This window comes from Rana temporaria, chromosome 12, assembly GCF_905171775.1.
Source record: "Rana temporaria chromosome 12, aRanTem1.1, whole genome shotgun sequence".
NCBI lineage: Eukaryota > Metazoa > Chordata > Amphibia > Anura > Ranidae > Rana > Rana temporaria.
This window is the reverse complement of record NC_053500.1, coordinates 101171106-101185088: the sequence shown is the minus strand read 5'-3', so window position 1 is coordinate 101185088 and position 13983 is coordinate 101171106. Positions and strand designations below refer to the sequence as shown.

General features: G+C 43.8%; 1 protein-coding gene across 12 annotated transcripts in view; it reads left to right on the top strand.

Moving 5' to 3' along the window:
- Positions 1-13983, top strand: part of SRCIN1 (SRC kinase signaling inhibitor 1) — a 461563-nt gene that overhangs the window by 285243 nt on the left and 162337 nt on the right. For all 12 annotated transcript variants that reach the window (XM_040329863.1, XM_040329861.1, XM_040329866.1 and 9 more), the window contains 2 exons: positions 6575-6609; positions 11833-12002. In XM_040329863.1, the coding sequence (XP_040185797.1) occupies positions 6575-6609; positions 11833-12002 (205 nt within the window). The remainder of the gene's footprint in view (positions 1-6574; positions 6610-11832; positions 12003-13983) is intronic.

The window sequence follows — 13983 nt, the reverse complement described above, 5'->3', positions numbered from 1 at the left end:
AGTTCTTTACCACCCCCACCTCTTAAATAACAGTGCCACATGCTGAGGAGATAGACAACGTGATGAGCGGGTACTCTCTAGTGTCCCCGTGAATGCATACCACCCGTAAAGTTTTTCTTACCGGACCGATCTTCCCAATCACTCTAGGATGAACCAGGGTTACCATGCTTCCAGAGTCCAACAAAGCCCGGGCAGGGAGGTGGTTCACTTGGACTTCACACTCAAACTTTTCCTCATCCAGGTCGAGGTGTGTGGTGCACACTTTACGGGCACAAAAGGACCCCCTCCGAAGAACCCCGCATTCCATGGGCTCCTCTTGCAGTGGGCAGTGTGCCCGGGTATGACCCCAGGAATGACATCGCCAACATTGTACATCCCCTCCTCTCCGAACAGGAACAGAACGCTGAGGAGGTGACTCTTGGCCTTCCGGGGTGTTTGTCCCAGGGCTCCTTGGAACATCCTTTCGAAGGGCAGCAGTTGGTCGAACAGGCCGTGGCAGACTAGGCCCTATGCGCTTGGTAGGTCCGAGCAGGTCCTCCACCACTGTATATCTTTCCACCATCTCAACAAGGAGGTTTGCTGTTTTGGGGTCTCCATGGCTGACCCACCGTTGGAGGTCATCTGGCAGGGACCTCAGGTATCGGTCCAGCACGACCCGCTCCACGATTTGGGGGCCAGACAACACCTCAGGCTGCAGCCATTTTTTTACTAGTTGCACCAGGTCATGCATTTGAGACCGGGGTGGCCGATCTGGACGATATTTCCATTGGTGTACACGTTGGGCCCGAACGGCCGTAGTCACCCCCAGACGAGCCAGAATTTCTGCCTTTAGCTTTTGATAGTCTTTAGCATCATCTGGTGGCAGGTCAAAGTAGGCTTTTTGAGGATCTCCAGTGAGAAAAGGAGCTATGAGGCCGGCCCACTGGTCCTGAGACCATCCTTCTCTCTCCGCTGTCCTCTCAAACGTAGCAAGAAATGCCTCTACATCATCGCTCAGGGACAATTTCTGTAGAAAATGGCTTGCCCTCACAGTCACCTGGTTGCCAGGGGCAACAGCCGCTGGCTCCTGAACCTGAGACAGCTGCTGCACCGCTTCCTTTAAGGCAGTCATCTGAGCCTGCATAACCCCTTGCTGGGCTGCTAACTGGGCCAACAACAGGCGAGTATTTTCTTGCTGCAGAGCCAGCGCCTCTTTGTGGTAAGTTTGCGCTTGTATGTTAGCCAGGGTCAGCTGTTTAATTAGCTCCTCCATTGCTTCAACTTTCAATGTTTGTGCAGCTTTAACCCAGGACATAAATTCAATGTACTGTCCCTTTAAATGTCAGTTCAATATAAAGTCCAATGCAAAAGGAAAAAAAAACTTTTTTTTTTTTTGTTTTTGTTTTTTTCTTCTTATGCCTGTTATTCTGTCCTGCCCGCATTCGAGCACCAGTGTAATGTTTGGGGGACCAGCTTGATCGCAGGACACAGGCTTCTTAAATCAAAACTGAGGTTTATTAACTTAAATGGCTTAGCAGCAGTAAAAACGGAAGAAATAACAGTCTCACCGACTTGTACAGCTCAGAACTGCTATCGCAGTTAAACAGTCCTTCCAGGTAAGTCCTTCAGTAGCAGGTTTTTAGGCAGGACACTGCCAAGTCCTTTCACAGCTTTTCACAGCTTTTCATAGCTTCCACAGCTTTCCTTGTCCACCATTCACCATGCATTGGACTCTCCTACACTGCTTCTCCCTCACCTGCAGCTTCCTGTCTGCTTTAAACTACTTCCTTAGACAGGTGTGTTAACCCTTTCTGTACCCTTAAAGGCACCACAGTCCAAACAGAGGGGAAATATACCGTCCTTCCAGGACCCAGCCACGGCGTCCTGTACAACGTATACAATATTAATACAGTAAATAAATAAGCCCTACCCCGAAAATAAGCCCTAGTGTGTTTTTTGTAGCAAAAATTAATATAAGACCCGGTCTTATTTTCGGAGAAACACGGTAGTACAGGTTGATGATGTCTTTATTCAACCTTACCAACTATGTAACATTAACCAGTCTTTCTCTTTATGTCCTGATCTAAAACATCCTAAAAAAAATGTCAAGTTTGGTTGTGGTGTACCGTTTAGCTTCTGCATCCTTTACACATTTGGATTCCCTCTTTGCTCGCTTATGGTTCCACTCTACCAATGCTAGGTGGGTCAGACAAATTATTATTATTAAGGCCTTTAGTCTGAAGAATAGGGTTTACACCTTTTTTTAAAGAACACTGTACCAGATCTGTTAGTGCATGTGCTTTTGAGCATCTAAACTTTACAGATTTCAAAGGCTGCCACTCGGGCTTGTGTTCACATGTTTCTACCAGGTATATTTCCAGGCTTCTTTTTAAAAAGTAGACATTCCAAGGTATTTAGTAAGAGGCATTGTGATTTTTTTTTAAGTTATAATTTTTTTCCACAATTCTTTGCAAAGTCAAGATTTTGTTTTTATTTAAAAAAAAAAATCACAAAATTGTCATATTAGCAGGTTATTTCTCAGACACAGCATGTGCATACCACAAATTACACCCCAAAACACATTCTGCTATTACTCCCGAGCAACAGGACAATGGAAACGCCCCAAAAGTTACCCCATTTTGGAAATAAAACACCCCAACGTATAATCTATGCGGCATAGTGAGTCTTTTGAACATGTCATTTTTTTCTAAAAGTTTTTGGAAAATGTAGAAATAAAATGAAAACACATATTTTTTTTTTTTTTTTTTAAACAAAGTTGTCAATTCATACAATATTTCTAACACATAGCATGTACATACCAAAATAGATTCTCCTACTCCTCCTGAGTACGGCGATACCACATGCGGGAGACTTTTCCACAGCCTGGCCACATAGAAAGGCCGAGTACGGCCGGGTATCGCCGAGTACGGCCGGGTATCGCCGAGTACGGCCGGGTATCACCGAGTATGGCTGGGTATCGCCAAGTATGGCTGGGTATCGCCGAGTATGGCTGGGTATCACCGAGTATGGCTGGGTATCACCGAGTATGGCTGGGTATCACCGAGTATGGCTGGGTATTGCAGAGTATGGTAGAGTAGGGCTGGGTATTGCAGAGTAGGGCTGGGTATGGCTGGGTACAGCTGAATATCACCGAGCATGGCTGGGTATCGCTGAGTATGGAAGAGTATGGCAGGGTATCACTGAGTATGGCTGAGCATGGAGGGATGGTTGAGTACTGGGTATGGAGGGATGGCTGAGTACTGGGTATGGAGGGATGGCTGAGTACTGGGTAGGGAGGGATGGCTGAGTACTGGGTAGGGAGGGATGGCTGAGTACTGGGTAGGGAGGGATGGCTGAGTACTGGGTAGGGAGGGATGGCTGAGTACTGGGTAGGGAGGGGTGGCTGAGTACTGGGTATGGAGGGAAGGCTGAGTACTGGGTATGGGGGGGGGGGTGGCAGAGTACTGGGTATGGGGGGGGGTGGCAGAGTACTGGGTATACAGGGGTGGCTGAGTACTGAGTGTGCAGGGGTGGCTGAGTACTGGGTGTGCAGGGGTGGCTGAGTACTGGGTGTGCAGGGGTGGCTGAGTACTGGGTGTACAGGGGTGGCTGAGTACTGGGTGTGCAGGGGTGGCTGAGTACTGGGTATGCAGGGATGGCTGAGTACTGGGTATGCAGGGATGGCTGGATGTGACTGCAATTGTCACAGAGCAGCGCTGTGGGCACTACAGATCCAGCCCACAGCACTGCTGCCACTGATCTCTCCCCCTCTCCTCTCACACTGTACCGATCTGTACAGAGAGGGGAGAGAGGAACCGGCATCATTTGACGGAGCGATCACGTGGTAAACGGCGGCTGTCAGCGGCCATTTACCGTGATGCGCTGGGTCCTCTGGACCTGGTGGTCAAGGGCACTCCTGTGTGCGCCCCAGGGGTGCGTTATTCTGGGAGGACGTCAATGTACGCCCTCCCAGAGTTTTTCGAGCCGCACTGTAGCCATCATTCGGCTATGGCGCGGTCGGTAAGTGTTTTTTTTTTTTCTTTTTTTTTTTTTTCCGATCTCTGCAAGGACAGATGCAAAAAAATTGTGATAAGCGCTCCAAACTGTAGTTGAAAGAACTACTGAGGTAGGTGTCCACAAAAAATATCAACAAAAAATATCCACAAAAAATAAATAAATCAATAAATAGATCAAAAATTAATAAATGGTGATATCATATAAATGGTGACAAAAAATCCTGACAAAAAATCTCCAGTGAGTTCTATAAGAAAAAATGGAAGGAAAATCGTGTTCTTTAAATAAATAGGAACTGTCCTCTTCAAAAGGGTGAGGTGATCAAACAATGCCACAATCTTCCCTGGGATTCTTAATCGTGCATCTGAATATAACAATAGACATCCGTCTGCAAGGACAGAGAAAGATACAGTGGCCCAGGTTCTCAGTGGAGATACGACGGCGTATCTCCAGATACGCCGTCGTATCTCTGCGTTGCGTGGTCGTATCTATGCGCCTGATTCTTAGAATCAGTTACGCATAGATTTCCCGTAGATCCGACTGGCGTAACTGTGTTACACCGTCGGATCGTAACTGCATATTTACGCTGGCCGCTAGGTGGCGCTTACGTCGAATTCCGCGTCGAGTATGCAAATTAGCTAGATACCCGAATTCTCGAACGTACGCCCGGCCGACGCAGTAAAGTTACGCCGTTTACGTTAGGCTTTTCCCAGCGTATAGTTACCCCTGCTTTATGGTGGCGTAAGTGCGGCGTACCAATGTTAAGTACGGCCGTCGTTCCCATGTCGAAATTTGAAAAAGTTACGTCGTTTGCGTAAGTCGTCCGTGAATGGGGCTGGACGTCATTTACGTTAACGTCGAAACCAATGATGTCCTTGCGGCGTACTTTGGAGTAATACACACTGGGAAATTCCACGGACGGCGCATGCGTCGTTCGGGAAAAACGTCAATCACGTCGGGTCACAGTACATTTACATAAAACACGCTCCCCTGATCCAAATTTGAATTAGGCGGGCTTACGCCGGCCGATTTACGCTACGCCGCCGCAACTTACGGAGCAAGTGCTTTGAGAATACAGCACTTGCCCGTCTAAGTTGCAGAGGCGTAACGTAAATCGGATACGTTACACCGCCGCAAAGATACACGCTCCTACGAGAATCTGGCCCAAAATATCTGTGTAGTCCATTCACAGAGACAGAAAAGACAGGGGGCGGGCATTTACAGTGACTGATCACTGTGATGGTGGCTATCACAGCGATCAGGTTACCGGGAATCTGACGTTCCGGGTCCCGATCGTTAGAACGGGGCCCGGGACTCTCTTTGAGACCCCAGTCTCTGTGCTGGGAGTGCACCGATATGCAAATTTGCGGCCCCACGGATCAAAGCCCAGTGGGGCCACATTGTAAATGATTAAGAGCCTGTGTCCTGTATTGTACTTGTATTGTTCTGTATTTTCAGTCAGGAAATAGAATTTTACTATAATAATATTTTACGTAGATGCAAAGCAAAGCAAAATTTCGTCAGTAGAAACCATGTATTCCTTAACTACTTCCCACCTGGCCACTGTACCAGCCGGGTGGGCGTTTCCTCCTTCTGAGTGGACATTTGGGAACGTCCCTCAAAAGGAGGGGCATAGCACGTGCGTGATCCCGATGCGCTCGTGTCATCTGGATCGGCAGGAGGACTCTGTGATTGGCCCTCCTGATCACATGATGGCCGTGTCCAATCACAGCCGTCATGTGATGTAAATAGAGAGCCGGTTGCTAGGCGATCGGCTCTCCTCTCCTCACACGAAAGTTGTCAGTGAGGAGAAGAGAGCAGATAGCTGCAGCCGGCCAATGATCGGTGAGTATGAGCTGTTTTTTACACACTGATCACCAGCCTATTGTCCCCACACAATGTAAACATACAAGTCCCCAAAATAGTGTCCCCAAAACACATGTCCCCACACAGTAAAAACACCTGTCCCCTACATATGTAACAGTAAAATCACATGTCCCAATTATCATCTGCATACATTTGTCTGTGATCACACAAACCAATTATTATATAGTTAACAGGATTTTTTTTAACAACGACGTGTAACAGAATACATTTTGGCTTAAATTTATGACAAAATTAGATTTTAATGGATTTCTTTTAAAATAGAAAAAATAATGTTTTTTTTTCCAAATTTCTGCTCTTTTTTCGCTTTTATTGCAAAAAATAATAAACAGAGTCGTGAATAAATACCACCAAAAGAAAGCTCTATTTGTGTGAACAAAATGATAACAATTTAATTTGGGTAAAGTGTAGCATGACCGCGCAATTGTTATTGAAAGTGCGAGAGCGCTGAAAGCTGAAAATTGGTCTGGGAAGAAAGGGGGTGAAAGTGCCCAGTATTGGCACTTTTTTGATCTAAAAATTACTGAATAAAAAGAACAGGAGGCATGGTTTGCTTCTAGAATTGTCCCTAAGGTGACATAAAAATCCTGACTTATTTACTTTAGATGTGTGAGTGGTAATGTGGGAGAAGCAAACTATGATGTTGTCACATTTTCTATGTTCTGCTATACACTCTTATATTATGCCTCTTTTGTAGTGAGAAAACCGAGTCAGCCAGTGGGGACAAAACAAGTAGGTACACTTGTGACTGTTTTGTTATCTATTGTCTCATGATTTTTCCTGTAAATGGTTACATGATACTAAAGTGTATATTACCTTGAAGTTTATTGCAGCATGTACAGTATGGGCCAGATCCACAAAAGGGATACGCAGGCGTATCTACTGATACGCCGTCGTATCCCTGTTTCTATCTATGCGACTGATTCACAGAATCAGTTACGCATAGATATTCCTAAGATCCGGCAGGTTTATTAGTTTTACACTGTCGGATCTTAGGATGCAGTACCTCGGCCGCCGCTGGGGGCATTTCTCGTCGAAATTCCACGTCGGGTATGCAAATTAGCACTTACAGAGATCCCTTCGTGAAGTCTCCGTAAGTTGTTAGTTTGCAAACGCAAAATTAGGGCTGCTTTTACAAAGTGTAAAGTTAGTACACCATGTAAAAGCAGACCCTTCTTTCCCGCGACGCTGTCAAATTTTTGTTTTTCCGCCGCATCTTTTTTTTTTCCCGACGCAATTTTTTTTACCCGGCGCGATTCACAAAACTCGGCGCAACATAACTTCGCGCAAAGCACGTTGGTAAAATCGCGTCGGGAGCATGCGCAGTACGTCCGGCGCGGGAGCGCCCCTAATTTAAATGGGACTCGCCCCATTAGATTGGGTCGGACGGATTTAAGTTACACCGCTGAAAATTTCTAGGTAAGTGCTTTGTGGATCGGGCACTTAGGTAGAAATTTTGCGGCGGTGCAACTTAAATCCCAAAAATTAAGTTGCGCCCGCTGTACGTGGATCCGGCCCTATGTGCTTAGGCTAAGTTTTCACATTTTTCTTTTCTTTTTTCTAAAATCCTGCTCCCCTATGTATTAATATGCAGTATTATGTACTTCAGTTAGAGGAAAACGACAAGATTTCTTTCATTTTGAGAACAAGACCTTACCTTCTCCATTGCTGTATTAGACATGGGTAGATAAACCAGTAAGACACAGGAAGGAGTTTACCAGCTGACCTCATTAGCACACCCTTCTCCTATTAACCATATTTTCTCAGCATCCCTGGCATTTCTGCACTTGTGCCTGGCTTCCCAGCGTTCCTTCAGGCTGCATCCTAAACTCCCTGGGGCCACATGCAGCCCACAGGTCACCCCTGATATAGTGCAAAGGCCTGCCTGATTAGATACAGGGTGATTGTGGTGTGGATGGTGTGTCCTCCTATTATATAGTTTTGGTGAATTTGAGATTGTACAATCAGAATGTATAGTGTAAAGTGTTGCGCTTTATTCATTTATTAACCACACACCAAACACAAAAGCAAGCGCACATTTTGCCACATGAAAAAACAGGTGATGAATGCAGTAAAAAATTTGCTCAAATGTGCCCTGAGCTACTTTGCCACATGTAGTGCAGCCCATTGAAGTCAGTGGTCTGCCCTTTGTGTGTCACTGGAAAAACAAGCCAAAAAACATGTACTCTCACTACTCTAGGTGTCAATGGGGCCTGAAAGTAAAATTGGTGTGTTTACACTAGAACAATGAGACTCCATTCACATCTGTGTGTTTCCAAAGGCATGGCAAACCACACAAATAATTTGCATTTTGCCATGTGTTTCAGCAATGCTGCAAATGTGCATCGTGCTTGAGTTGTCATTACATGTTAACCACTTAAGCCCCGGACCATATTGCTGGTCAAAGACCAGAGCACTTTTTGCAATTCGGCACTGCGTTGCTTTAACTGACAATTGCGCGGTCGTGCAACGTGGCTCCCATACAAAATTGGCGTAATTTTTTTATCACAAATAGAGCTTTCTTTAGGTGGTATTTGATCACCTCTGCGGTATTTCGTTTTTGTGCTATAAACAAAAATAGAGCGACAATTGTGAAAATAATGAATATTTTTTACCATAATAAATATCCCCCAAAAATATATAAAAAAAATGTTTTTCCTTAGTTTAGGCCGATACGTATTCTTCTACATATTTTTCGTAAAAAAAAATCGCAATAAACGTTTATTGATTGGTTTGCGCAAAAGTTATAGCGTTTACAAAATAGGGGGTAGTTTTATGGCATTTTATTTATTTTTCTGCCACATTATGGCGGACACTTCGGACACTTTTGACACATTTTTGGGACCATTGGCATTTTTATAGCCATCAGTGCTATAAAAATGCATTGATTACTATAAAAATGCCACTGGCAGGGAAGGGGTTAACACTAGGGGGCGGGGAAGGGGTTAAGTATGTTCCCTGGGTGTGTTCTAACTGTAGGGGGTGGCCTCACTAGGGGAAACGACTGATCGCTTTTCATACATTGCTCTCGCCCAGCAGAGCCAACCTGCCGCCGTATAACTGCGGCGGCTGGTTGGCAAGCAGTTAAGGGCTGCCCAAATGCAGCAAATGCAAAAATAACTGCGGGAAACGTAGCATGCTTCACAAAAATTAAGTTCTGGAGCTTCCCTGGGACGATTGTTGTGTGTAAGGCAGCCCAATCAAGTGAATGAACTGCCCTATGCTTGCCGAGTGAAAACGCTCAAAAACACCCAAAACAAACATGCTGGAATGTGAGTTTTCACTACCTGGAGATGTGAGCGGGCCTGCCAACTGAGTGTCTCCTTTCACTCCATCCTATGTACTTGTGTAAAGATGACGATACACTATGCAATCTGATTCTTCAATCTCTGTACAATTTTCTTTAGATTTACTAGAACTATGGAATAGGATGGCACACCTGAACAATCCATTTGTATCAAATCAGACAAGCCCTTGTACTACATAGCTGATGGGAGATCCAAAGGAGATTGTAAAATAATATTGTAAAGAAAGTGGGTGGAAGGTGGTATTGTAATGAGGGAGGTGTGGTCCAGAGTGGTGATCACACCCTCTTCTGTGATGCAACAAGGAAGTGAAGGCTTCTGGGAGATGACCTAACAGGAAGTGAAAGCTGAGAGACCTTCTACGGGAAGTGATGAAATCTGAAAATCCTTTCAAAAATTCAAATAAACTGACAAGATTCTAAACATCCTGTGGGTAAGGCAAGTGAGCGAAAAGCATGTTGGGATGGCTGGGCCATAAATGGCATTGGAAAACTCTATCGTGAAAACTGAAATTCTGCCAAAAAGATGAACTTATCCTTTAAGGTATATTTCTCTCACAAATAGCAGCCTCTTGTGTATTAGTTTGTTCCTTTGAATGCAAATACAAATCTGTGTCTCTCATTTACTTATACAAACTGACCACAGCAAGCACGGAAGCAATCCTTGCTGATGTGATCAACCTCTGGGTGGGTGCTAGAATGAACCAACTCCTGTACACATGCACGGGAATTGTCACCCGACTAGGCCAGTCAAGATAGGCAGTGATCCTGAACCCTGAAGACGTCAGCAAGATCTTGGCACTGGCAAGGGAGCTTGTGGTTATTGGATTGCTGGAGAAGTGAGTATAGTTCTGCTTTAAGAATGAAGGAATCATTGGCAAAATATTGACTGGTTAAAAAAAATTAAGTGCCAGGCTTTGGCTTACAGTTTATGGGCTAGATTCAGATAGGTTAGCGGATCTGATCTGATTTACGTTACGTTTACGTTACACCGCCGCTATTTTTTGAGGCAAGTGCTTTATTCAGAAAGCACTTGCCTCTAAAGTTGCGGCGGCGTATCGTAAATCCCCCGGCGGAATTCAAATTCCGCGGCTAGGGGGAGTGTACTATTTAAATCGGGCGCATCCCCGCGCCGATCCAACAGCGCATGCGCTGTCCGCAAATTTTCCCAGCATGCATTACTCCAAATGATGTCGCAAGGACGTCATTGGTTTCGACATTAACGTAAATTACGTCCGGCCGTATTCGTGAACGACTTACGCAAACGACGTAAAAAATTAAAAACTCGGCGCGGGAACGACGGCTATACTTAACATAGGATACGCCACACTTACCCCTGCTATAGCAGGGGTAACTTTCCGCCGGTAAAAGCCGAACGCAAACGACGTAAAAAAAAGCGCCGGGCGGTCGTTCATTTCTGAATCGGCGTAAATGCTCATTTGCATATTTGACTCGTAAAAGACATGGAAGCGCCACCTAGTGGCCGGCCTGGAATTGCAGCCTAAGATCCGACGGTGTAAGTCACTTACACCTGTCGGATCTTAGGCATATCTATGCGTAACCTGATTCTATGAATCAGGCGCATAGATACGACGGCCGGACTCAGAGATACGACGGCGTATCAGGAGATACGCCGTCGTATCTTCTTTCTGAATCTGGCCCACGGTGTTTTGGTTTTCTGGCTGTTGTTTGTTTAACTCTTAATGGACCATCCAATTTAGGCCCCTTTTACACCAGCAGATCAATCGGGTCCGCCTGTCAGTTTTTCAGGCCGACCGGTTTGGGCCACCCATATGGGGCTGCGGATGTCAGCAGACGTGTTCGCTGACACCCGCCAGGCATCGGATCTGCCAAAATCCGCTAAAAATAGACGCATTGTGATATGTTTGCCACCCGTCCAGCAGATCGGATCGAAACGGACATTCTGTCATCTGCCTGCTCTGCGGGGATCTGTGGAGAGATCTCACACTGAGCAGGTTAATTCTGTTTGGACGCATTTGCAAGAAGTGAAAGGGACCTTAGGTTTAGGATCTACAGTTTTTTGTTTTTTTCCCCGGTTCATTTTCTCCTTATCTATTCAACATAAAGGGTAGTGGTCCGATCTGTCTGGCAGATTGGATGAAAACGGACTCTACAGTCCGTCTTCATCCGATCCTCCATAGAGGAGAGCGGTGCTCTGACAGGTCGGTCCCTGCACAATGTGCAGAGACAGACCTGTCATCTGCCTGCTCAGCGGGGATCAATGGAGCGATCCCTGCTGAGCAAAGCGGAGCCCGTACACGGACGCGTCCATGTGAAAGGGCCCTAAAACAGCAAAATCATTTTTTTTTTTCATAAGTAATGCGTTGGATGGTTTTTCATATATCATGACTGTTCTTTTAGGTGTAAAACTGGAAAGTATTGTGCCATACCTAATTTGCCTGATTATCCAGTAAATATTATAAAACTATTTTGATACTATTATAATTTTTATAATAGTATTTGTCAATGTAAGCATTTGGAAACAATCATATACAGTATATTCTGCAATATCAAGATGAGTTTCTTTATTGTATAATGGTGATATATTGTTGCTCTATTATTTATGTGTTTATTTTTTGTTCTGTGATGATGCACTTATTTTTAACACATCTGTTATTTGTTACTTCAAGCCTCTGGATATCAAAATGCTGGTACCCCTCTGTCCACTTCGGGATCTTCTTCCACCCCTGCAGACCAGAGTAAAGCAATCACTCGCCTTCACATGCAGCTTCATCTCCATGACCTTCAGCACAATGCCAGTGAGCTGAGAAACCAACTGCAGCAGCTAAAGAAATTGCAGGTACATAATAACCAGAGCTCAGCAACTCAAGACTTTGGCTTGGATAAAGCAAATGTATTGCTTTTGTATGACTTTTTATTGTTTTTCTTTGACATAAACACTGTTAATTTTGTTAACTAAATTAACACTATTTTAGTTGACTAAAACGAAAACAATTCAGATGACTAAAATACGACAAAAATTTAAATGGCATTTTAATCAAAGGACTATGACTAAAACCAAATCAAAATTTAACTTTAAAACTAACTATGTCTATATTGCATGTCCAAACCCTAATACCATAAATAATAACATGTTATTAGATTTTTAACCCAGGAGTATATGAGATTGGAAATTCTAGAGAAAATAATGCTTTGCAATTTAACTAATCCCATTTGATTGTAGTCGAGTAAGATGTATTTTAGTCATCTGAATAGTTTTAGTCGAAATAAAATCTTCAGTGTATTTTAGTAGACTAAAATACGACTAAAACTAAAATGGCATTTTAGTCAAAAAACTATGAGTAAAACTGAATTGAAATTTGACATCAAAATTAACACTGGATCTAACGCAATATTCAGCTTATACTGTATATGTGTAGTTTCTGGCTTACATATTTATTGAATAATAATTAAGGTAAAATATACTATTATCTATCTATCTATATATTATCACTACATACATAGTTTGTTTCTTTATATTTGTTTAACAGCTGGCCAACCAGCTGCCGCAGTTATACTGTGGCAGGTTGGCACAGCTGCGCAAGTCGACATAGCTATACGTCGCTCCTTTAAGATGTCAAAGCAGGTGCGCAAGCCACCGCATGTCCCCAGAGCCGATGCGCGTGTAAACATACAAATCCTTTTCTTGTTAAAAAAAAAACACAAATCCTGGTTCTCTCAGGGGAGAGGAGACAGATTGTGTGTTCCTCGATCGGTCTCCTCCCCTAATCATTTCCATCCCCCCTACAGTTAGAACACTCCTAGGGAACACAGTTAACCTCTTGATCGCCCCCTAGTGTTAATCTCTTCCCTGCCAGTGACATTTAAACAGTAATCAGTGGCTATTTTAGGAAAAAAGAACCAACTCACATATGATAGCATGTGGTTGCCATCATCCCATAGTACTAGAAATAAATCGAAAATACCTCATGGAGTGGGATTGTGTAGGCAACGAATAATAGAAATTTCAAAAATATATATGAAAAAATATAACAATTTATTACAAAAATAAATACAACATGTACAAAATTATTAAATATCTCGAGAGTTATATGAATACACATAATACAAAACAAAACATAGATGATGCAGATACTGTCCGGCATACGGTACCATCACCATTTGGGAGGTAAGTTGTAGCTGAAAAGCCGACGCGTTTCGAATGCTACGCATTCTTCATCATGGCATAAAACAAGTATTGCATCTGAAGTAGAGCAAAAAATTTTATATATATTAAATACATTCACATTATATCATTGTATTCTCTTCATTGAAATGCAAAAGCACATATACATCCTCCTCATCAAATAAGGAAAAGGCACAAATATCAATGAAGAAGACTCACCTATTGCTTAAAAAATTCCACGCCCAAGAGTGTGGGGCAAGAGGCCCCCCAGTATTCTGGGACCCTGATGTCTCCTATGGCAGGTCGCACCATATAAACAAATCCCTATTTGAATGTCACTCATAGAGTGGATAGAACCAATTGGTTCAATTTAAGTGGTGTTTTGCAATCCTATATAAAGGAGATATCAAAAAATTGTATCAAAAAATAAGCCAGTGTTTGAGCATCAATTCATTGGTTGGAAATTGTATTCCAAACCGTTCATGAAAAACTCACCACCAGTAGTTTGAAATCTTGTATCCAAAACGGGGCTGAGTGCAAGTAGGTCCTGAAAAAGATTTTGGTTTCCCCAGACAGATTCCCCTTAGAGAGGAAAGACAGCTCCTTGTTCTCCTAAATGTGGAGAGGGAATGACACCACCTAACCCTCTTGGCCC